General features: G+C 39.6%; 1 protein-coding gene across 1 annotated transcript in view; it reads left to right on the top strand.

Moving 5' to 3' along the window:
• Nucleotides 1–222: 222 nt before the first annotated feature.
• ELOVL4 (ELOVL fatty acid elongase 4) overlaps nt 223–26,022 on the top strand; it is a 31,842-nt gene continuing 6,042 nt past the window's right edge. The window contains exons 1-3 of the mRNA XM_075497303.1: nt 223–666; nt 17,782–17,969; nt 21,295–21,375. Coding sequence (XP_075353418.1) covers nt 567–666; nt 17,782–17,969; nt 21,295–21,375 — 369 coding nt within the window. The 5' untranslated portion in view covers nt 223–566. The remainder of the gene's footprint in view (nt 667–17,781; nt 17,970–21,294; nt 21,376–26,022) is intronic.

Genomic DNA, 26,022 nt, shown 5'->3' with positions numbered 1-26,022 from the left:
CTGAAATATTTATTCCCCTGTCTGGTAAAAACTTACCTATTTTTAAAAAAAGGCAAATTAAGATAATAAGCACCTCTTTTCCACCCCGGACGCCTACTGAGGGAAGAGAGGGGTCCCCAAGCCAGCGCCAAGGGCCGCCGAGCCGCCCCGCACCTGCTCCCGCCGCGCTGCCCTGAGCCGGCAGCCGGTTGGGCGCCCGCAGTGCGCTTGCGCGGCCGGGCCGGGCCGCCGCACACCTCGCGGGCAGCTGCCGGCGGGCAGCGAGCCGGCGGTCACGTGACGCGAGCGCACCGCACCGCACCGCGCACGGTGCTGCGGAGCCGCGGCCGCCGCGCCGCCCCCCCCCCCCCTCCCGCGTCCGCCTCCTCGCCCTCCTCCCTGCCCGCGGGGCACGGGAGCCGGTGACGGGAGCGAGGCGGAGTCTGGAGGGAAGATACCGAGAGATAGAGATTTAAATCACATCCCCGGCTGTAGAAGGGCAGCAGCAGCAGCAGCCCCGGCGCAGAGGCACGGACGCACGCGCCGAGACAGGTCTGCCGGCTCCGCCGCTGCTGCTGCTGCTCACCATGGGTGCCGCCGCCGCCGAGCCCCCCCGTGCCATGGGCCTGGTGTCCAGCGTGGTGAACGACACCCTCGAGTTCTACCGCTGGACCTGGAGCATCCGAGGTAACGCGCCAGGGCGGCCCCCGGCCCTGCCGGCAGCTGCGGCCCCGCTATCGCCATCGCCGTGCCCGGCGCCCCCCGCCCGCTGTCACTGAGGCGCATCGGTTCAAAATGGCTCCGTCTCCCGGGAGACGCGGCGCGCGCCGAGGGGGCTGAGGCGGCGGGCGGGCCTGGGCCTGGGTCCGCGGGCCTGGGACTGCGGCGGGGAGCCGGGCCCCTCCGCACCCGCTGCTGCTCCTCGTCCTTCTGGGTGTGCTTGGGTGCTTTGTTTGTCTCTCTTAATCCCGTGTAACGGCCCGGGGTGCGCAGGGCATCTCTTCGTGCCAAGGTGAGGGTGTCCCCCGGGCGCCTGCGGGCTGGATGTAGCAAAATCCGCTTCCCAGAGCCGTTGTTCCTCTGGTTCCCTCTCACCGCAGCGTGCCTTGGGGTGGTCATGTGTGGGGGAATCTGATGTCGGAGGTAGGCGAGGCCCTCCGGTAATTCGTGCCGGAGCTCAGACGGCCTTTGGCTTCTGCGGCAGGTGGGAGTCCTGTGACAGCATTACGCGGAGTTCAGCAAACTAAATGAGGAAATTATTGTTACTGGCCACGTGGAAGCTTGTTGTTTTATATTAAATGCGTTTGGGTTGGTTCTGCTGTTTCCCGTTTTCAATATGCTCCGTTTTTGTATTGACACCCCATGACTGCAATGTGGAAGATGCTGAAGGAAGAGAAAATGTCTTGGAATATGGATAAAGCAGCTTTCAAGTGCTGTGACAGCAAATGAGATGGTAACTTGCTACAATGACCGGTAGCTCTGGAAGTATTGGTCAGCGTGAATGGCTCTCTCTCGTTGGTCAAATGAAATGAGCAGGGTAGAGTCGCAGCTTTCATAGTTGCTATTGTGAGCAGCCTTGGGCAGTTGGCAGAAGAATCACTTCTCTGGATGTTTTCTTCAGTTTTTAGTTGTCCACACAGTGATGAGGTCAAGGCTATTTTGATTTAAACCTAGAAATACATGGAGCAAAACTCTGGAGTGAATGTGACTATGGACATATTTTGTGGCAGTATAATAAGTGGGAATGCAGGGCCTTCATTGCCGACGGGAAACTCACTACTGCATCAGCAGTCTTTTCCGCCCCCCTCCCTTCTGCCATCTGTCAGATAATAAATTAATCTTATGTTATAGATGGAGGGAGCTCACTTTTTTTCACAGTTTGCCTTCCCAGACTATCTTCTGGTTTTTGCCATATTTTAAAAAATAGGCCTGCATGCATATTGTTTTCTTCTGTATTTAAAACCTGCCAGAATATGAGATCAAATAAAAATGCTTGCAGCAGCACTGCATTGTAATCTACCAGTGTTTGCTCTCTTTCTCTGCCTCTTGCAACACACAATTGTTCGTAGACTGCCAGGTAATGCATGAAAGAGATGCTGTTCTAGCCAATCAATAGCATTTTCGGATGGATATAAAAACGGATGTGGGTACAGAGTTGATATCCTTATGGATTACTTGATTTGTTTGGAAAAAGATTTCAAGTTCTGATACATTTCCTGAACTTCAAACATGTTATTTAAGTCTATATATGGACCACGTTTGTTATAAGCAAAAAAGATCGGGGGGAAAAAAAGAGGGATGAAAAGGGAAGTTTATGTAACGAATGTAAAGATAAGTAACTTACATTAATACTACATGTAGGGCAAACTTTTCTTTCCTCCTCCTGCTGCTTTGGAGAATCTTAAGCATATTTTAGATGCCATCACAATGTCATCCTACTACTGCTTAAGTCTTTTACTAATTTACTAATGCAAATTTTAAATTATTGCTCTAAGTTCAGGAGTGTGGGTGGAGAGTTTCTGGTTCAGATTCTGGATTTCAGCAGCTTCCTGCAAGGATAGTTTTGGACAGAGCCTAAGTCACATCAAAAGCGTGTTACTGTTCTTACTTATACCCAGTAGTATGTAAAACAAGGTCCTCCTGTAGTTTTTACAGTCAGGTATGGATATGTGAAACATGTAATATCACCCAATGTAGTTACAAGGTGGCTCTGAATAAGAAAGTGTCTTTTAGGAGGCAACGCTGCATTGCTGTTTAATGAAATTGTATCTTAATGCCCCAAGTTCTGGTTAAATACCTGCTCAGTTTGCTGCTTTTCTGCATGTGTCTTCGTTCAGAAAAAAATAATAGCCTCCATTTGCCATCTCTGAGTGAATATACGTTAAAATCATGAATTCAGCACTGTTGTGTGAATTCATGCAATTCACCTTTGTGTCAAGAGCTATGGCAGTGATGTTGCTCAACAGAAAACACAAATTATGGCACGCAAGACCATTGCCTAACATTCAATATCATTAAATAAAAAACTATACCACGCAGCAAAGTTGCTCAACAAATGATGCCATGCAATAGCGTTACACAATAAATCATACTGAAACACTACTACACAGCAAAATTACACAATAAAATGTGAAGAAATTTTATTCCCACTACTACTCCTACACAAAAACTTCCCATTCATATGAAACCAAATTTCCTTAGTCTCTCCAGGTTTTGCTTCCATTTTTTATTGGACACCCAAGCCTGTCTTTAGCCCTGTTCTCAGTATTCAGTGGGATTGTCCTGCCAGCTGGTGTTTTCTAATGTTGCTCCAGACTCCTGTGATGAAACTTGTGTAGAACTGTGCCAGAATGTCCCACTGAGTCTTGTGCTGCTTTATTTTTGTGCTGTAAAGATTTGGTCTTTTTCCTCCCCTGCTTTGTGCTATTTAAAAAGCAACCGACCTTTTCTGAGACCAAAAAGAACCCCAAAAGATCGAGTATATGATGAGCCTAACTGGATTTTTTTTTTTTAATGATGTCACAATTTTTTTTAGCATTAAGCGTGCTATCTAAAGCTAGTTTGTTTGTGGGTTTTTCTTTATTATTTTTAAAAAATCTTGCATTTGGAATAATAACAGTATTCTGTGACTTTTTCCACATATATATTATCAAATACATTTTCAACCTTAGCTTAATATGTTTTTCCTTGTAAATCTGTTGAAATACTTTTTTTCTTTCCTCTCCTTCCTTGACTATCTTTTTAGACCCCTTTCATGAAGGCCTAAAATCCGTTGTAACCGTATATTCACCTGAAAAGGCTGAAGGAGATCATTTAGGAAGCCATAAATTTCAAGGAGAGGTAGAAAGGACAAAAACATGGTCTTAGTGGTCATCGGGAGAAAAAAAGGTAGTCCATGCAACAGATACGATCATGAAAGATGATCTAGGAATTCCATGCCATTTTTTCTGTAAGGGCATGGGACCGGTAACATATCAGTAACAGGTAGGGCAGGGCTTCCTTCTTTTTCTCAGCTCAGGTAGCTGGTTGGGGTTAGATCTGCCAAGAAGGATTAAGGGTATGATTAGATGACTGAACAAGTGACTTAAAGGGAGGTTCCAGGCTGAGTCCAGGGGAACTGTTTAAGCTTAGTAACTCAGGACACAATCCAGGAAAGAAGAATGTGGAAATCTCAAGACATGGGTGAAGAGACCATTGGCTGTTGGGGAGTAGGAGACTATGGCTCAAAAACGAGATTTGTGAAACCCTATAGCAAAAAGATTTATTTTAGAGGAACTAGTTAATTTGAATGTATTGAGCTAAAGAACAGAAGGATTTACCGACTTTGGGTAAGAGTGATTGTTCTTGGACCTCAAAGTTAAAAGAAGGCAGGGCCATGCCAGGCCACGTGGGACTGCTTTGGAACAGCAACTATTTACAGCTGTTGCAGTTAATAAGATTACAGACTTTTTCCATCGGGAGGAAAGGAGAGAGGAGAAAGATGCAAACTTTCACTTTAGTGGTAGTCTTCTAAGTAGCATCTTGTTCAGGAGCAATATCAATTGTAGCTTTTATCAGTTGGGTCAGAAGTGTAAGGCAATGAGGGTGGGAAACACAAGAAACTTACAGCTGCTTGCCTTAAAAGTGATCAAGTGGAGCAGCTTCTGTGGGAACTCAAATTGTCATAAAAACTTATGCCAGGAAGACCTTGGGACTAAGGTCTAAGAATGCTCAGGAAGTTCAGGTTCAGTTTCTTTTTCAGTCCAGTGAACAGAACTAGAAGCAAATGCTTTTTTTCTTATTATTCCCTCCTTTTTTCCCCCATGCAGAAACCAAGTGTGGCCAAAGGATCCCGAATGTTTATGTTTGAGGAAAGTTCATTGGGGTGGTTACCAGAACAGTCTGAGTGCAAGTAGTATGTTGTTGTATTTGAGGATTTGTGCCAAAACTGGAGGCAAGTAGAATCCCAATGAAAGTTCATCGGGGGTGACAATGGGGAGAGAGAATGAAGGGCGACATGAAGGTTCATGAAGCCTGTTTCACAGAAACAAAGCAGAATGTGTTCCTAAGCTTTCGGAGGGTTGGCTGAGCATCAGACTCAGTGATTTTGCACAATACTTGTCTTGCAGATACAATTTTCTTCTCTGGGGAACGGTTTTTTCGATCTGTGACCATGACGGTGTAAAACACAAGGATTAGACAGGAGGAAACACACCAGAAACTGGAGAAGCTAGTGTAATCGGGTTTGGCTGTCTTGTGGTAGAAACACAAAGAAAAAACCTGCGGCAGAAGCAGCACTTGGAGGAATTGATTACAGAAGTAAAGAATGTTAAAGGCTACATTATGTGAGTCTACTGTCAACCAAACTGAGCAATAGGAGCATCCCAGTTTACTTGAGTCGTTTCATTAAGCATCACATTTAACTGCCTGTCAGTGGAGGGAGGGACTTTATTAGTGAAGAAAAAACAGCTGTCAGTATTGAAGGCAGTTTGCTGGGTGTTTGAGGGAAATTCCACCCACGTTTCGTCACCAGGAGATTTTATCAGATTGCAGAACTCGAAAGACAGATAATCAGAACAAACCAGATACCAAGCACCTTTGAAAATGGAAACATAATTCAGAAAACTACATTACTGAAGTTGAAATGTCTGCTTAGAGATTTTGGATCACCAGGCTTCAAGAACTCAAGCCTGAGGGAGTAGTCTGAAGCAAAGCTGACGCTATGGATGAGGAGCTGAGTTGAGTGGAAGACTTCTAAAATGAAGGAGGAGGAGTTGTAGGTGGTCACCTGCAACTCCCAGCTCCAGCAAAGAGATGAAACAGAAAAAAGCCTTCAAGGAGCACCAGCAAGAATGTGATACAAACTTCTGTTTGAGCACTCATCAGCATATTCCAGAAGCAAAAGGAAATGTTTGGACAAAATGGCAAGAACAGAACTGAACTTCTGGAAATTCCTTTTAAGGCTGTGTAGATAGCATGTCTTGAAATCTCTGGAGGAAATAAGATGTCACAAATACTCGTAAAGCAGATTCCATGAAAAAAGGTTGGGAAACTGTTTTATACAAAACTTAACCAAGCTGATTGCATGACCTTAGTACCTACTGCAGAAGGCCAAATGACTGGATGTTTAAAATTGCAGCACACAGTAAATTACTGTTGTGGAGCCACATACTGCAATGAGAGGTGAAGAATTCTTGAGCAGTTAAAATACCTGTGGCATGAAGCAGATGCATTCATCCTGGAGACTGCACTGGTTACATAAATTGATTGAGCATAGTGGTTGAACTGTTGTTCGTAGGTAGCTGTTTCTAGTTGGAGAAACTTGACAGAAAGTTGATCATGGTAGTCATTCTGTATTTATGCAGTGCTCAGGGTGAAGAGGCACGTAGCAGGGCTATGGTTATAGCTATGGAAGACCAGAAGAGGTTGCATTCAAGGCAGCTATGCTATACTATCCTGTGTAACCAGGAAAGATTGTCAAAGGCTGCATAAGGACAATTAGTAGAGTAAGGTGTAGGAAACATAGGTTGTAGTTCCTTTTAAGGTCTTGTAGATCAGGAGCAATGACGATTGGGTGAGGCAAGACTCCACTTTTTCCTCTGCCAGTCCAGACAGGTTTTTGGAGTTACTTGATTCACATGGAAAGGATTAAGGGAGCACTTAGATGAAAAGTGAATGAATGAAAAGGCTCCAAGTGGACACGGAGAGAACTTCGGGAGGAAGAATTTGCTAGGATGCAAGACTAGGTGTGGGGAAAGGCTGTGGTGTGTGTAAAGAGTTTTTTGAGGTAAGGCAAATGGGGCTAAACATGAATGGCCTGAAAAACTGAGCATTCATTTAGCTAAAAAGAATTGGCCATAAAAAGAATGAGAGCTTTGGCTTTTAAAGAGTGTTGGTATGAGTGGAGTGTGCCTGGAGCACAGAAGTTGGGATAATGTACTTTTAAGGGCAGATCTGATCCATGAGGTTGCACTTCTCTGGCTAGTAAACTGTTACATGACAGGGCTTTCCTTTCTCAGGCTGTATTTGAAAACAAAGTTGAAGCTACCATTGCATTTCATGAGGAACTCTTGTGTGTGGGACCAGCTGACTGGCATCTCCTTTAGGAAGATGTAGATGGAGGATACATAGTTTCTGGATCTTGTTTAGGTGGCAGGTGGCTACAACCCTACTCAACTTTGTCAAGACTCAAGTGCTTCTGAGCGTATGGACTTCAAGGTCTTGTGGCATTTTAAGGAGGCAGCTCCTTAAATGAAGGCAGCTCTGAAATTCAGGCCTGCTGAGACTTAGGTGTCAGCTCTGTGGGGATTCTCAAGACTACACCCTAGACTGTAGGTAAAGCAATAAGTAGCTCCAAGGCAAGCCTAGAGATTAATCGAGTGCAACGTGTTTTGTATTAACTCCCATTGTGTGTGCTTGGATCTCAAGATAAACATGAGCTAGTTTACCTTTCTCTCATGGAAGGTGAGGGGGAATAAGCTACCTCAGTTTGGCTTGCAAGATAATGGCATGCCTGTGGGCATTAACTGCTCTTGGTTGTGTCAGGTTAATTCACTTATGTGCCTGCAACTCAACTCCTTTCTTTACATACTGGAATAATTTCAGTGGTTTGATCCTTAACTCCTGCCCCGGAGTGTTCTCTCTCTCCATGGCATTGTGTCTGCTTGTACCATGAGATTCCTCACTGGTTTCACTCCATCCATCTGCCTCCCACATGTACTCCTCTGTTTCAGCATAATCGTGGACTCTTGACTGTTTGGTTTGTTTCCATCATATTTTCCGATTCCTCTTATCTCTTTCTGCAGTATCTCAAAAGTGTCTTCTTCCAGCTCTTGTATACATTATCCTTTGGTTTGCATGCTTGACCATGGTGTTTTTCTATTTTTTTTTTCTTTTTTATCTGCTTATACATATCATCTCCTTGTTTCCATCTCCCAGTTATAGCAAATATGAGAGATGGTTTTATTGCTTTCTAAATGTTCACAGAATGTTGCTGGAAGAAGGGAATTTATAACCCAAGTCTTTTACTTCTTCTGTTGAGCCAGTAAATCTTATTTCTCTGGACAAGAATTTATGTCCTTCTATTCCTAGAGCATCATTGTAACATCTTGTTTTTAAATGGTTTAAGATACTTTAAAGGAAAAAAGAAGGGAAATATAGGTGCTAAATTGAATAGCTGGGCTGTAAATAAGAGACTTCATAACCATATTTTCTGAGTTTGTGTTTAACATTTAGTGGTTTACCAGGAACAGATGTGCCCAGTAGAAATACTTACACATAGATTAGCCCAAAATGCTTTCATATTTAGGCCAGGTTTTCTTCTACTCTGTCTAATCTCAGCTTCAGTGATCCATGAATTTTTAATCAAGAGTGAGAAACTGTGTTGTAGAAGCCATTAGTGAAGCTTCTATTTGAGGGCCATATGTTACCATGAAAGGTAACACGACTGTAGAAGCGAAGAGACGTAGTTGTAGCAGTCATTTGTGTATGGCATTATCTAGCTGCCTTGCTACTGTATACTTGGTGAGTGAAAGATTCAGACACTGATCATTCTTTTGGTCATCTTTGGGTATAAGAATATTTTCTCATTAAGTTCATGTTTTGAAAATCAATATATCAAAATTAGTCTCTTTTTTGGGGCGAGGTTTTTTCCCCCTCCCCCTAGATTTGTCATTTTTGCTGATGTCAAAGGCATGTTGAGGAAATAAGTTCTAAATGTTTTGCAGTCTTATTTTTCATTGGAGGCTTTGACTGATGTACTTGTGTTAGGCTAACAGAAGACCTAATGTACCTCACAACTGTAAATTTTACTTCTGCCCCTGAACTTTGAAGATAAGAGCTAATATATTTCAATAACTCCTTTTGTAGTTTTTACTCAAAACAGAATTCCCACCTCATTCATCCTTCTGTAAAACCAAATTGATGACCAGCATCCTCCTGCTGATGCAAACAGAAAAAAATGAGTAGTTTACCAGAGAGATTTCTGTGCAGCTCCTTGTAAATGTTCTCCTGTAGCTTTCTGGTATTATTTTTAGGTAGATTTCACTTGCCATTGCTGGTTTTCATACACGTTCAGTCACTGCATCTAGGAGTCTTTAAATGTTCATCTGCAACCCCAAATGATTCTGTGTTACGAGAACAGCAACATAATTTGTTTACATTTGCTGTGTAGTTAAGCATCAGTATCCTTCCACTATGTTAGCATATTAGCAAGACACATATCAGTGCTGAACTTGCTGTCCCATGTATGCTGAGTATGTAACACATGTCTCTCTACAGTGGATAAGGCCTTGCAGAATTACTATTAAACTGTTATTAATAATCCTTCATATTTTTCAAGGATGTTAGCTTCTAACTGAGGGAATCCAATAAAAAAATCTGTCTATGGGGAAGATTTATTCTATGATCATTCCCTTCGGCATTATAAAATCCTGAATCATACTAGATGAGCCAATACTCTAATCTGTTATTGCAACATTGAATGTGCATAAATCCTGTGTTTGTATTACTGCTTACGGATACCCCTACAACTATTTTCATAGTACCAAAACCCACCACTTCTGTGTGAAGTAATGACATCTCCAGTCTGAGCTCTCAGAAATACAGTTTTGGCTAAGACCAGAGAAATTTCAATAAAGAAAACACTGTAGAAGGAAAGCTTGTTGAATTGTGTTCTATGTAGCACTTTTATTTCTTTAGAAATACAGAGACATGGGCTGGATCATAGGATTCTGCAACTAGTTCATAAAATTGCATCCTGTGAGTTGGTTGGGGTTTTTTTGTTGTGTTTTTGTTGGGTTTTTTTTTCCCCAGTGTTTACTCCATAACTTGTAACATTTAAGAAAAGGCATGCAGGTATCACTGCACTGGGAATGCATCTTGCTTTTGTGATGTTTGGAAAAGTAAGATTTGACAAATGGAAGAATGATACATGCCTCAAGGGCTTACTATCTTGCAAATCTTGTGTAAGCTTCAATGAGGATTATGTTTTTATTTTTCCTTGAAGCAGAGTGTTTGCACTGTCCTCCCAAATAATCATAATCAACAGAGGAGGTAAATCAAACATAATTTGAACAAGGCAATCTCTTAGACTTGAAAATCCTGAGTCTTGATGAATTGATATGGCTCCTGAACTTCATCATAATTCCATTATTATCCTTGTCTTGAAACAAGCGTATCCTGTAATTGCTGTGTACAGGCACAAATACAATATGATATTAATGATTGAATGATGGCAGTCCCAAGAATACTAGAATGCTAGTTAGAATAACGGGAGTATTAGTTAAAATACATCTCACCTTTTAACAACAAGTTCGCATTAGGCATTCCTGTTACTTTAATGGGAGTTTATGAAACACATGCATATTACACAGGTGTTCATTAGCTGCAGGAAATGCTCTTCTTAGCTGTGTGGTATTTTGATTTTATGTTGCTGTATATAGCTTTAAAGAAGACTAAACAGTCAATTACAAAGCCCTGAAATTTAAAACAAAGCCACAGCTGGTTATAGGCAGTATGTGTTGTAGTCTTGTCTGTAGTCCTTTTGGTTTTGGGGCACGCATCTCTCTTTTTCTCAGTGCAACAGGATTTGTACAGCTTCGTCTGCAAACTTTTGTTTGCAAAAATCTGTGGGTTTTGCTGTTTTGTTTTTCAGAGTATATGCTTTCATTATTCATTGTGCTTGAGACTGAATATTTTTATTCTTGCATCTTAGCTTGATGTTTCATAGCTTGTTAAAACAACAATGCTTTGCCATACTTGTTCTCAGCCCAAATAAATTAGTTTGTTCTTGGCTAGTTAAAGCTTGAGGATAGACAAAATACTTAACTCAGATATTTCCATTCATTCTTGAAGATCAAAGTAAACATATTTTCTCTATACTGTTCTGTATTTTAAAAATTACTTAAATCAGGCCAGCTGTTGTGCTTTTTTGTGCCAGGTTTTGGGAACCTTTGTCCATATAGCACCATATGCATGTCATCCTCAGCTTTACCACTAACATACTCACCTCTTTGTTTTCTTGCCAATCATAATGACCACTGACGTTATGATGTTATTGTGATAGTACAGAATTCTTCTGTGAGGGAAAGCAGCAGAGACTTGATTGGTATAGTTAATTTTCCCTGTCAAACAAGTGCAAGGCTAATTTAAATGTTTGTAGAGTATCCAGAGAAGAGCCATGAAAATGATTGAAGGATTGGAAAATACGCCTTCAGGTGAATGAAATAAGGTGTTTCTTTAAATAAAATTTAAAAAAAAAAAGCAGCTAGGGAGTGACCTGATAGCTGCATATAACTACCCAAATGAGGAGGGGAAAAAAAAATTGATAAAAGATGGGTCTTCAGTGTAGCAGAGAAAAGTATCATGAATTGGTTAAAGTTTAATCCTAATTCTTTTGGATTTAGGAAGTGAATTTAAGCACTGGGTCTAGTTAACATTTTACAGCAAGCTGTTATATGTTCTGCTGGGTTCTCTGCCTGTGAAAAGACATATCCTGTAGTGAAATAGGGAATTCTTCTAAGGAAGATCTCTTAGCTAAAACGTGCGTTAAGGGAAGTTTCATGGCCTTTGTTTTGTAGATTATACTAGATTGCAATGTTCCTGAGTTAGGTACAGGTATCTTAGACTCTGTCAGACTCCTTAGAAATACCCATAGTGCCAGAAGACTGCAGACATTGCCAAGTATGGTAGGTGAGATAAAGGTGAGAAAGAAGCGTAAACTGAACATTCCTTGAGTCCCAATCCTTTTGCTTTCCTGCAGCAATCTGTCTGCACAATCCCTCCTAGGAGGACATAGACTTTTTTCTGATTGAAACAGGAATGAGGCAATAGGCATGTTAATTTAGTTCATGCACTAGCTTCAATCCTTTGTCATAGGATTTATCATAAAGAAACTTGATAAACTGAGATAATTGAAGATTAGAATGCAATATGTGCAATGAATAATCAATATCAAAACGGAGAAGTTAATTCAAGCACTGGAGACCTTTAAAAGAATCATTCATTTTGGGCCATATAAACTGCTGTATTAAAATTGTAATAAATAAGCGAATGGAAAAATTTAACTTCTGTAGGTATTCAATCCAAAGGTTTATGGTGTCTCAATTTTGACTCTGCAATGGTACTTCTCTAACAGTCTTAAGTCATGCAGCCCATGTAGTTAGTCATGTACTGTTTTAAAGGCTAAGTTTATAGCTTCAGCTGTGGTTGTTCTGAGGTTTTAGTTAGTCAAACACTGAGCTTTTTTCTTGGAATGTCTACAAATTGGTAGCAGTAGATGTACTTTTAAGTGATTCTGATGCATTACTCCACGTAGTTTAAAAGCCTAGGGTCTAATCATGTAGATGCTTATTCGAGTTTACTTTCAACTAAGCCAGTCTGCAGTGGTTGTATAGCCACAGTGAACCTTATAGTCACTTGTAAATATTTACAGGACTGAGCCAGTATTTCTAATACAAATGCAGAAAGAGAAGTATGCTGTATAGAATATTAATCCATAACCAGAAAAAAAAGGTGGGGGGGAGGGGGCACTAAATTACAGCAAAGGAATTTAATGTGAAAGCTTTGTAAATGTTTTAAGGTGCGTGAAGTTCTTTCTCATGTTTTCTTATATGATAAGTGCTTTTCATTTTTAATATCCTTCAATTATAGTGCTAGTGGAGCTAACAAGATGTGTGAAATTCTTAAATAATTAAAACAGCATAGTTCATAGAACAATACTCCAATTGGGTAATACTGGTTTGCCTTCCTTATATTGTGGAATTAAAATTTCACTCGTTTAAGGAAATCTTTCTTAAACTTGAGATTGGGCTTTGAGAGGACTTCTTGTTAAAATAAACGGCATGACCTGCAGAGAGCTTTCACTGTTAAGAACTGCTTTGAAACAGTCACTATCATTTCTGCAGTGTCCTTAGAAATGTAATTGGACAGATGGATGTGCTGGATTGGCACTGTAAGTGTCTTTGTGCTGAGAATAGTATCAATAGCTATTAATAACTTTGAAAGGCTCTCCAGATAAATTAGTGAGTAGTGACCTGATAGCTAAGGAATACATATGTTGTTAAAGTGAAAATAAAGACTTAACTAAGTATTGATTTTCAATCGAATATGAATGCAGGGAATTTCAAAAGTCACATATTTTAGTTATGTAATATTTTCTCTAATATTAAAAGCAGAGATAGTCACCATTGTATTGTTTCAGGATTTCTCCTGATGAATGTAAGAGTGATTGTGCTATGCTTTTGTTTGCTTATTTTTAAAGTTTGTATTTCTTGAGGAAAGAAAAAAAAATGATCATAGGCTCAGTAATATGCAGGAAACTTAACCATCTAAAATCCTCCCTGTTGGAAAGGAAATACTGAACCACATCTAACAGAAGCATTTGTGTATTAAAACACCTATAGTATGTTTCACAGAAGTTTCCTGTGATTTTTAACTCTAGATCACCATTGGTGCAGCTTTACTTATTGAAATTCATCTTCGTTTGCCTTCCATATTTCAATATAGGTTAATTATGTCCTCTTTGGACATTACTGGGTAGGATATTCAGTCCTTTTCACTGGTCCTGCTCTTGTTTTTGCTTTAGAGGAAGAAATCAGAGGGTTTTATGTGTGTATTTCCTGTTAATTGCCCCATGTAAAGAATTAAATCCTGCAAAGGTAGGTGCTTCAGGGCAATTTCAATTATTTTTTATACATACACATATATTTAAAAAATATATATGTATAATGTTCTTCTATTTTGTGTCTTGTCTTTGCAGTGTGAAACTTTAAAATGTATATACATGAAACGACAGGAAAACCTTGTGTATATAAATATTTCATATTCTTTCCTTACGTAACAGTAATTTTTTATCAGGAACGCGTTAGCAGATGCCTTATTCTGCTCTGGATTCACTTTTACGATTGAGTGCAACTTTAAATGTTTGTTCTGAAACTTCTCCCACCTTACAAAAAAAGCACTGTACTACAGGCTGTGCCATCACAACAGACATTTTATTTGTGATCGAATTGGAATCTGGGTCTTAGGATTTGAAAGACAAACACATTAATCCCCTGAAAGATTCAGTCAGTCTCTGTCAATTCTAATCAGGTAAAGGCATTGGTCATTTTGCTTCAAAGCAGTTGGAGGGATTTTTTAATTCAGGGAGCTGGCCTTTTTATTTCAACCTTATTTCATCTTTCAGGTAATAATGTACCTATTGCATGTGATGTACTGCAGGATTTAATACACTCATATGCCCCCTTAAGCTATCACAGTTCTCTGTAATTTGCAGAAATCATTTGTGGTCATCGGCACCAGCTAGTAAGTAGGACACAAAATTATGCTGGTTTTGGTAAAACAAGGTGGGGGGGTGGGAGGGAGGAAGGTGTTGGAGTAGCTTGGGAGGTTTGTCACTTAAGCAGATGACTTAAGAGAATGAATTTATCTTGGTTTGAAAGAGGGTATCTGAAAAGAAGTTTGGAACAAGGGTCTGCATGTAACTATGTTTTCTGTGTAGAACATGGACAAGCAGGCTTGCCTGGTAAACTGAAATGAAATTTATTTTGTAATACCTTCTGTGCAACAAGAATGGTATGCAGAGCTGATTTAAAACTGAACAAGTTACTTTGCATTATCCAGGTGAGATCTTGTGATAACAGGTTTCTAAATCTAGCAAGTTCTGGGGTTAATAGTAGCATGTTTTCTGATGCCACAGTATTAGTAAAAAAATAATCATATGCAGAGTCTCCTAAATGCTCTCAAAATAAATGCAAGGGGTTGTTCTTAGCACAGTAGGAATTAGAATAAACTTTTTGACCATTGGTATGCTTCTGTTTTGGCCAGGATGTACTGCAGAACTGAATTGCTTACTGTATTCCCTCTCCTACAGGCGTTTTCTGTTCAAGGTGTAATTAATTGTCCTTGGAGAGGTCAGGCCCCCAAAATCCCAATCAGATAGATTCCCTGGGCAGTGTGTTATGCGGTCTGTATCAGTAAGCTATGCTTTTCTTGCAAGTACTTTAAGATTTGTCTCAGATGTGGTGTCTCACTGTCCAGAAACCGTATGCAGAGGGAAAGTAACAGGCTGAAACCATGATGCCGGTATGGAAGTGTAATGGCAGCTGCCCAGGTACTCTTATGTTGTTGTCAGAGTTAATCAAATATATCTCTTGGTTTTCTCCAGTTAAGTTCTTCACTTTGTAGTATTTGTGGAAAGTAGGTGAAAGAATTGTTTACAGTGCTGATGAAGCATGAGGCAAAGCTCACTTGCAGCTGGGCTTTCATAAAAGTTGTCCCTTTGCCTTTCCTTTCACCCTCTAGTGAATCCTCATTCTTCCCTCTAGAAATCTTTATCTCCTGCCACAAAAAGGAATCTGGAATAGGTCATGGTTTCCTATTTTCAGCAGTGGGTGGTAACATTCAGCCCCACTCTTCTTCCTTTTTCACATTTTTTGTATTGTCACTTTAGCATTCAGGATGCCATGAAACACTGGGTTAGAAAATAGAGGACAGATTCTCCAATATGTTCTTGCCTCTTTATATTGCTTAGTGCAAGAAGGCTGGAAAAGCAATGGGGTCTCTTGCCTCACCTGCTCTTAACTGTTTGCACACTGCAGTGTCTGAAGTGAGACGCGGATTTGATTAAAGCATGTCACACATTGGCTATTCCCAGAGCTGTCTCTTAATAAAGAAGTGACACCTTCTTGCTTGGTGGAGATGAGCCTTTGTCCATTACTTTGTATCAGGTGGTTGATGAGGTTCTCCATTTCTCTTGTCTTTTAAATGGTGTTATCTTTTTTAATTTTTAAATTCAGCTTGGTAGAGCGATTGCTAAAAGCAAGAAGGAACTAAAGCGTAAGGGAGATAGCAGTGTAATAATTGCAATGCAGCGGTGTGATTTCAGCTTCAATAGGTAGCATTCTGTGAGGTCTGGAAAATGGGGCTGTTCCTTTACATCCCAAGACACTATACTGTACTGTAAAGCAATCGTTCTCAAGTTTTACAGAGTACACTATATTGTAATAGAAGTGTCTGTTCCAGGGATTTGCTGAAAAGTAAGGGGTAACTAACTGTCTTTCACTTTCTTCAGTTCTGTTTCACTGCCTGTGTTTCTACAGCCAATCTACCTGAATTGTTTCCCACCCCTCCCTGTACTCCTTGCCCTATCTTGCCCTTGGCTTCTGTTGGTGGCTGCGTTCACAAGGCTGACTCCCATCATTCTGGCAGCATCAGCCTTGCTGGAGGTTTCCATGCATTAGGATGACTTCTCTCTTCTGGTATTAACAGCCATAATGGAAGCAGCTAGGCTGGTTTCTCTTTCTTCTTTTCCACTTCTTTATAGGCCTCCTAGCATCTTACTTGCAATGTGCAGATCAAGTATTGTTAAATCAACTGGAAGCAAGAAGAGTCAGTGCGATGCACACTGTCTTTCTGTAGATCACAATATGTGTTGTTTATTAGAAATAGAGGGGCTCATGAAATCTGCTTCTGAAATGAGGTTCTAATTTATGGTCTTAAGGGCAACGAAGGAAACGAGAAAGAAGTGGAGGAGGAGTAATGGCAGTGCTGTTCTGTACTTTCCTCATTGCATCAGAGTTCCTCATTTTGTAGATAAGAAGGGTTTTCTAACTTACCTGTTAGTATGCCTGGGATCAGGAATTAATTTATGGTATAGGTTTTTTTCACTGTCTTTGGGTTACCATGAAGAAAAGCAGTTCTCCAAAAGAAACTTGTCCTCTAGGTAAGTCTGTGGGCAACTGCATTGCTATTTGGGGGTTTGCCCACAAATGACTGAAGGCAGCTATTTTAGATGTCTGAGCTTCCCAAGGAGTCGTGTGGTGTGATTTGCATTTGAACTCCAACTGGCCTAAGCATCTGGAAAATAATCCAGTTAGTATCGTAGCGCTGTGCAGTCTCTGAAGTATTGATAGTTATGGAATAGTTACCTTTTATCTCTTGTTATAACTAGAGATTAGCCTTCTTATGGAGGAGGAAGGAAACACTGAGTAAGGAGGTGTCACTGTAGTCTCTCCCTTCCCTCCTCTGTAGCAGAGCCATCTTCTAATCCTAGATGTCACTGGTTCATCAGGCTAAGAGTACTTTTTTGATACAGATCCAGAACTTAATATAGCATATTCTGGGCCCTAGAGTATGTGTAACTCTGGATCCCATGAGTGACTGAAGGAGACTGTAAATAAAACCTTTGTCTCCCATATGGCAGCACAGGTTACTCTAACTAGAACCATCCCTTTAAACTCTTTATTTAGTTGTTTTCCAGTAACGTTGTTAGTATTCTGTCTGAAACATATGAGACTGACCTACATCAAACAGCAAAGGTGCTTGGTTAGCATCATACAACCCATATAAAATTAATTGGAGGCTTTTTAGTGCCTAATTTTAAACTAATAAAAGCTATTAATTTTATCCATATTTTGCCAAATTTTTGTATCTTTCATTTGCAGTGGTGTTGAATATTTGGTTATGTTGCTGCTGCAGTCACTGTTCATCATAAGCAAAATTGTTTTTTGGGGGATTAGTGGATTGGGTTTGGGCTCATGTGATTCTGTTTGCTTTATTGTTTTGGACTGTAGAAGTGGACAATAGAACTTGCATGATATAATGAATCTCTGTGTGAGGTAATGTGATATAGTGTGGTTTGGGTTTTTTTTTAACGATTTTCTTTAACCTTCCTAGAAAGAATGAGTGTATTGTGTCTCTACTACCTCTATTCTCCTATATTGCAGGAGAGAATAACACTTAACAAATGCAATGCTTAAAATGATGATGAAATATATTTTGTTCAGACTTTGTTGACTCCTTCTGTTTGCTTCACCCCCCCAGACAAACGAGTTGATGATTGGCCCTTGATGCAGTCTCCATTTCCAACACTGACTATAAGCACTATTTATCTCCTCACTGTCTGGCTGGGCCCCAAATGGATGAAGACAAGAGAGCCCTTCCAGTTACGTTTCCTGTTGGTTGTTTACAACTTTGGAATGGTTCTACTCAACTTCTTCATTTTCAAAGAGGTGTGTATGCCCTTTCACAGGAGGGAATTCCTATTTAAGTCAGAGGGTGTCTACAGATTGCAAAATGAAAATAATCTTACATATTCATGATGTCTATTGAGGGTGAATGTTTTGCACAGACTTTTAAAGCTGAGTTCGCCTTTGATATGAGTATTTCTGTAGCTAGGTACATTGTGTTTGAGAACAAATGCACTAAATGAGTCTATAGAGAGACTTTGTGTACTAGCTATCCCAAGTTCTTCTTAGATTTATTTTAGTGTAGATACTGGACAGATTAACTAAAATCCATAGAGACTTAACACTTGTAACTGATTTTTTTTTTCTTTTTAATAGTCCTTAAGGGTGTCAGAATGTATCTTGTTAGAAATTGAGCTGTTTGTTGGCACCTTCAATGTGTTTATCATTTTTAGAAATTCAGATGTCCATTGTCTGTAGACAAGTATCTTGTCTGTAAGTTATCTTTTAGACTAAGAATAAAAATGAAGTGAACTGTATCCTTAAATAGAAATAAAAGGATACAGTCTTCTGATATTTGGTTTGCAACATTCTGAGCGTGTTAATTTTAATAAATTTCAGTGTTGCTGCATTTGTCCTTTGTCAGGTTTTCTGTACAGAGGAAATGACTAGTAACAATGCAGTGGATCGGCTCTTTAGCAGGAGCTAAGTGAGATTACTTTAACAGTTTGATAATCATTATTCAAGGATAGCTGTCCAGAATATAGCTGATGCTAAGGAGTAGTTTATGCTGCTGTAACTTTGCTCACGTGGATTGAGAGTCGTCTTCCTGGAAGCGCTTGGATCACAAATTTGCAAAATCTGTTCCCAGAAGTAGGCAAATGAACAGAGCAGTTAAAATTACAGCATTGCAGAACTCTTTTTTTCTGGTTGGTCTGTTCCGTACTTTTGCCGGGAAAGCATGGCATATCTGACGATGATCTGCATACTGACCCTTCCCCAGACCTTCTATAAGAAAATCATTAACTGATTTCAGCCTTTTTTTAAGACATGGTTCAGTAAAATTTGAGCCAACACACCTCAGTCGTCATTTTGTCTAAATTGTTTCCTTACACTGTTCAACTAAGTAATAAAATTCTACAGGTACAACAGAATTTAATGCTGACACCCAAGGATAGTTGTGGAAATGGATGAAATCCAATCATCTTGGCAGATTAAAACTGAAACTCCTCTGAAATGAATTCTGCAGTGTTTTTGCCATGTCTGTCTTTTTCACTTATTCTTTTAAATTGGTTTGTTTTATGCATAAGCTGAATTATACCAGACTTGTGGTCAATTAATTTTCAAACCTATGTTGCTAATAGGATAACACATGTTAACACATGGCATTTCCAAATCACTGAATTAACATAAAAATGAATGGGACTGCAAATATGCATTTGCTGCTGAAAGCTCATAATTTTAGACACAGACAGAGGTTCTAGTTTCCTAGTATTTCAAATGGTAGGTTGTTATTCAATGGATGTTAAGGCTATGGATACAACATTTACAGGAGGTGTCTTTTCTTGATCTTAGAGACTGATAGGAGGAAGGCGTTCAAGTTTCAATTGTTCCCTTTAACCAGGCAACTTCTGCTTCAATTTACGTGAGGTTTACACTACCAGTGTGCCACTGTTGTAATTCGCATGAGTAATGTAGTTGTTATGGGTAAAACGATACACAGTTTGTATTTGTGAATGACTGTAAAGTTTCCAGGTATTGCTGAGACAGAATTTGAATGTGAAATGCCTTTAAATGTTATTTAAATAATCATCCTGATAGCAAGCTGTATTGTTCATCTGTGATAACTTACATTAAAATGGTAAGTCCATGAAGCACTGCTAGGTTGTGTAGTCCAAGATTCCCATATATTGGACTCAAGTTCAGATTGAAATTAGGAGCAGATTTTGCTTAGAACATTAAGAAGTCCCAGATGCGTAGCCCCTATTTTGCCACAAAATCTTGAATTTCTTATTCTACTTTGAGGCAGTCTGGTGAAGTCAATTTACTGCCTTTTGCCAAGTGAACCTTGGTCAAATTATCCAGTAGGTTGGAGTAGAGATTGGTTAGTTTCTGTAACAGTGTGGACTAAACTGTTCCCTGCTCTTCTCTGATACTATCAAATGTGCTCGTGCCTGTGTGGGACCACACTGGAGAGCAGTGATGTTATCACAGTTTGTAAATGGACTTGGATGATGCAGAAGTAGTTCAGTTTCTTTCTTAGCATCATTTCTGTGGACAGTTCTTTCACTTTCCTCCTTAACAGACATGTGCAGCAAATAAGTCCAGAGTTTCACAAGGTTTTGTACATTGGTTTTATCTGGATAACATTTGTCTCTGCATCTGTCTGCACTCCTAGTGCTGTGTGCAACTTGAGATACCAAAGTAAACTCGAGTTCAGTCTAGATGAGATGGAAGTCAGGTTAGCAGAAAGAATAGTCAGTGCCTACCCATGTTTATTTTGGAGAACTTTTTGTATCACCCTTCTTTACTTTTACAGCTCACAATTTACAGGTTATGTCTGTTCCACTGCTGTCTTTTTTGATCCTTAACAGGGTGGGATTACCTGGCTTTAAACGATATTGGATCATAACGTTTATGAATGTCAAGATTAGAAGTATTACTTGAACCTTGTACAGCTCTAGGCAAGTGTTCTTCTTTCCAATGGGAACTTCCTCAAATGTCAAGTTTATCTTCTCCTGTTTAGATTATTGCAACACGCTTTATTTGGCATAGCCCTGTAGCACTTCATGTGCTTTAGGCTGTTTCTGTTGGCACAAAATGGGGAACTTTTTTTCATCCAGTTTCTCTCAATATGTTTTATGGGTGCTCAGCATTGGCTGTTCAGGGTTTTTTTCCTGGATTTTCATTGTTTTAAGAATAGTCGATCCAAATTATCTAATCCCTGTCCATTGGAGAGAGTTCTCTCTAATCCATCATGGGAATAATGTTTCTATCATTCATAGTGCAAGCAATGAGGTATTTTCTGTCTCTGAACCTAGAGCCGTCAGAGGAAATACTCGTGTTTGAATAGCTTAAGGTTATACTGGAATTCTTACTAGTTTGTACAGGGCTCTAATTATCTGGGCAGATACATGCAGGGAAAAATGAGGACTTACTTTTTAATTTACAAGAAAAAAATAGGTACTGTGTAACAACAGGTTGCTAGAACTAAGTATTGGCTTTCTTCAATAGTATTCTCAGGACTGATAAGGATATTTTAAATATTTCTGTTCAGGTAAGTTTGATGTGGCAAGAAATTTGCTGATAATTGTTATGAGCATGTTTTATGTAGCATCTTTCCCTTCATGTATGATTTTAATATTTTCAGCTGTTTTTGTCATCAAGAGCTCGAGGGTACAGCTATGTATGCCAGACTGTGGATTATTCAGATAATGTTTATGAAGTTAGGGTGAGTATTTCTTTTTTGTATTTGTATATGAATGTGTGTAATATATACCACTACATGATGGTTAAAGTCTTGTCTGAAAATAGTGTTTCCAAAGTTCTGCTGTGAGCCATGACTGTATCCCGTTATATTCTCACAGATCGCTTCAGGTTTGACTACATTGCACATAGCAGGTTTAATCAAAGTGCATCAGTGTATTTGCATTAACTTTCATCTGACTGCTAAAAGTAAGGGTAGTCTTAAAGATACCATCCTTGGCTTCATCCACGGTTGTACAATCCAAGATAAACTTTGTATGCATACTTTGGTTCCTAGACCTTGCTGAAGTTTATAATACCAGGGTAACCACAGTAAAGGTGTAGTGTTCTAGCTGGATCAAAGGAAGTAAGATTTGTCAGCATATGCTGTGGTTGCATACTGGTGAGGCAACTTTTTGTCTCCTTTACCCGTGTTTGGCTTCATGAGGTCTTGCTGGCTTCTGGCAAATGTATTTACATTTCATTGCAGAAGCTTAGATTGCAAATGTGTATTTTTTGGAAAGCATTCAAATTAAAATCAAAGTGCAGATGCTTGTTAATTTCTGTAACACTGTTGATTAGCTCATGTACTAAACCTTATCTTCTGGCAGAGCTGACACTTGAGAATCTCTCAGCTGTTCTTGCAAGTTTCATCTACAGATTAGAACATGTTCCTGAAAATGTAATGCAAGTGTGTTGTAGTCTAAATATATTTAATATTTATAACACATTTTCAAAAATGTCTGTCTAGAAGGTGACTGTTCATGGGTAGTATTATTCAAAACCTTGTGCATGTGGCAGGGGTGGTAGTGAGAAGGATAGGTTTGAGTCTTACACCTTATGCATAATGGCTGATATTGCAGAACAACTCCATGTAGGTTTTTATTGGCCTTACGGTAGTTGTGGCTCTTTCACCTTTGCCAATACTGTGCACTCACTATTTCAGTCACTAGAATACTTTTTTTTGTTTAAAACCAAAATCTAGCCAAGTATAACAAATGTTTGACAGGGTTTTTTTTTTGCCAATAGATAAGCAAAATAGAATACCCTTGTACTCAGCTGGATGACATTGGGGACTGGTATGGCATATATTGAAGGAATTTTTATAATAGCTAAGTACAAGAAGTAATGACTTTCAGTATGCCAAAATTCTGTTTCATAACCTCACTTTTAGGTGCACTTGTTTGTGGGAGGCTGTGCAGGGGTCAGACCTGCTGAAAAGAATTATCTTCTGTTTTAGTCATTATGACAAACAAAGCATATTATACAATGAAATAAAGGCAAAATGACCTGCGCAGTGTATTTATTGCATATGATATGTCCAGAAAAGAAGGGTTGCTCTAGCAATATCTACTCTTTGGATTTTCTGACTTTTTAAGTTTTTTTGCAAACTTGTGGATTTGCATAAACTTTGTTTCTAAGGTTTTAAGTTGTAACATGTTCAGTTAGCAACTGAGAGAGTTGAGGAAGCAGGGAAATTTGAGTTCTCTCAAGTTGTTGCAGCAACTGTATAGTATGTTATCAGTCAAGACCCTTATCTTGATCATTAACTGGTAGTTCTTGTGATGAATGTTCAATTTAGGTAAATAAGTCACAAATAGAAAACAACACTTTCCACAAGTGTACTTTGTCTAACTAAAGAATCTAGGATATGTTTCTGGCCTGCTTTACAGTGTATCATGCTCTGCATTTAGAAGGTATGTTGTTGGTTTTTGACACTGTAGGACAAACACCACCACCACCGTACCGTGTGTGTCGTCCCCCCCCCCCCCCGCCCCAAACCTCCTCAAGATTCCTTTCACCATCATTTTTCTTAATATAAACCTGCAAAAGCAATTTTAAAGTGTAAGTAAATGTGGGCCTCTTTTTGCAGTTTTGCGTTGAGAGTTGATAAACGTTGTATCACATCTCTCACACCCTTTTAATAGATCTTGATACTAAATGCCTAGTATCTATTGGCACTGTGTTTTCTCTGAAGAGGAATGCTGCACTGCAACAGTAGAATTAATTACAAATGCAATAACTTTATTTGTAAGAGAATGAGTAAGTGAGTCCTATATTAGTCAGATAAAGGAGACTGGGACTAACTCAAATGGAAACAGCACTGAGCCCAGAAAGCATTATAGAACATGCTCTGGAAAGCAACAGCTTCATATATGACTTTATTGTGGGACTTAGAAAGCTGGAACAAATATTGAGAAATGTAAAACTAATTGCATGTGGTGGTCTAAATGGAAACTTAGAAGCCCTGGTATGACCTCTGTTTCTATCTTTTTGGGAATGTGCCACTATGATGTTGCTATGTAGTGGCCCCTTTTGACCAAAGCTCCTGCTCAAAATGAGGGGTCAAGAAACCATCCTTTGTTCCTCAAGGGAGTGCAGAGAGCTGGTAAATGGTTCCCCCCCAAAAAAAAAGTTTGGCTATCCTGGGTGTCAGAGAATGTCTTTCCTCTTCTCTCCAACCCACATCCTGTCTCAAGACAGTAAGCCAATGGTGATTTCAAGGGAACAGTGTAAGGGCATGTGGTGGTACTTCCCCTGTATAGTCTAGCAACACCAGTGATCTGCAGCTCACAGACCTCTTAAGTCAGACATAGCCTCTTTGTTTTGCCAGTTTTTAAGGGGATATTCTTCCATGAATTTGTCTGTACATTTTCTTCAACTTTAGCAAGCTTCTGGCTTTCACTGGCAATTAATTCTGTAGTTAGTTTACACATAGTATGAAGAAGTTGGTCCTCCTACTTACTGTTTTGAACCTACCTGCACCTGTTAATCTCATCCAGGCTCCCTTGGCTGTTGTTCTACAAGAGGCAATGGACGACCAGAGCAAGCAGTGGAAATTAGATTCCACAGTTGCAGGGAATGGAAATTAGATTCCACAGTTGCAGAAATAAACTCCTTTCTAAAGGACTTATCTTCTGGGTGTAGTAGATAGCCACCTTACTGACTGCTGGCAGGAAGTTGAGGAGTGTGTTTTGTAATTGGTTATATATTAAAAAATGTTGATAGTAGAGAAGAAAGAAAAGGAGGAAGAAATGCCCAAGAATAGATTTTGAAGGATCTGCAGCTGCATCTTGGAAGAACTTTTTTTGTTTATAGCTTAGGAGTCAAAATAATAAATGCAAAGGGCTGAGGTGTTAAATCCATGGTTTGTAGTACTCCTTTGGAAGCTCCAGTATTTGGAGTGAACAATTTCCTGATACTGTCTAGCTTAAGGCATGTTAGTGTCTGTGAGTAGTCACTTTCCCCTTCTGCTTACATTTGTATGTCCTTGTTTCCCAGGTCAAGGTTCACCTATTTTATTAGCATTTCTGGAGAGCTGAAAATTAGGAATCTGGGGCTGTGTGAATTAGTTAGCTCCTAGTTTTAAGTGTGCTGATCATAATCATAAAGCTGAGCTATAGTTGTCTTCTGTATTGTAATTGTAATCTGCATTGTTTGTATTTAAGTCTAGAGCTTGTGTAGTTTCCTCTTACAAAATAAATATAATAATTTACTTTAAACTTCTGTGAAAAGGGAACTTGACTTGACAAAATAGACTTCATGGTCATGTAAACAGAATTCTATAACTGAAGCAGGGAAAAGAGTTCTCTTTAAAAGCCACTTTAATTTTTCCTGTTACTGTTACTTTCTAAGAAGTACCTGTCTCTTTTTCTAAGAAGTACCTGTCTCTTCAAATCCCTTAATGGATAACTGTCTCCAACCTGAAATGAGGAAGGAAGGTGCAGGAATGGAGTCCCATGTTGAAACAGCCCTCTGTTCAAAAACCCTGCAGCAGGCAGAGGTCATGGGATTGAACCTCTTGTTGACCCCCTTAATCCTAGGCTGTAATGTAATCTTTCTGTGCCATCTGGTGTTTTAACAGACTTAGATTGACGCATATGAAAATGGCCAGAAAAGATATGGTTGTGACTAGTAATATTCATTTAAGGAATATGCCTTTTTAATGCCTATTTTCTTTTAAGCTAAATCTTTCTTTCATGCTGTGTCTGAAGAAAGGCTACAGGTTAGGTCCTAACTTCTGATGCTTTGCAAAAGATGTTTAATAGTAGCCATCTGCTCCTGACATAGCTTACGTATCAGTGTATTGTTCTACTTTATTTCTGCCCTCTGTCACTGATTGCATGCATGGCCTTGGGTAAATGACTTAACATCTGTTTCATTTTTTTCTGCATCTATAAGCTACTGATCAAAACATCTGCGTAAGTCATTGACAGCACTGAAATAGATCATCAGTACATGAAACCTATCAGGTTTGAGAATAAACGGTAGTAAAATTTGATGATCAGAAGAGAGCAAAAGAGCTGTCAGGCAAAAAAAATCTACAGGAACACAAAAATCAGCAGTTATAATCCTGCAAAGAAATGGAGGCTATTTTTGTTCTGAAGTGATGGGAAGCATTTTGATCAAAAGTTCAGCTGATTTTGATCCATGGGCTGTAATTGCTTTCTGTGCAAGGCAGGCAAATTCAAAAGAGGAATAAGGTGTGTGAAATAACTTATCCGGGAGCATATAGTGAACCTGTGGCGTCTCGGGCATGAAACATAAGGTTTTTTGTTGGATTTTTCTCCATTTACATTTTGCTTTATGTCATTCAGTAAATTGGCTATTTGCTTATTGGCTATTTGGCTTA

Source organism: Mycteria americana, chromosome 3, assembly GCF_035582795.1.
Source record: "Mycteria americana isolate JAX WOST 10 ecotype Jacksonville Zoo and Gardens chromosome 3, USCA_MyAme_1.0, whole genome shotgun sequence".
Classification (NCBI taxonomy): domain Eukaryota; kingdom Metazoa; phylum Chordata; class Aves; order Ciconiiformes; family Ciconiidae; genus Mycteria; species Mycteria americana.
The sequence above is the reverse complement of the archived record's forward strand: the minus strand, read 5'-3'. Positions and strand labels throughout refer to the sequence as shown.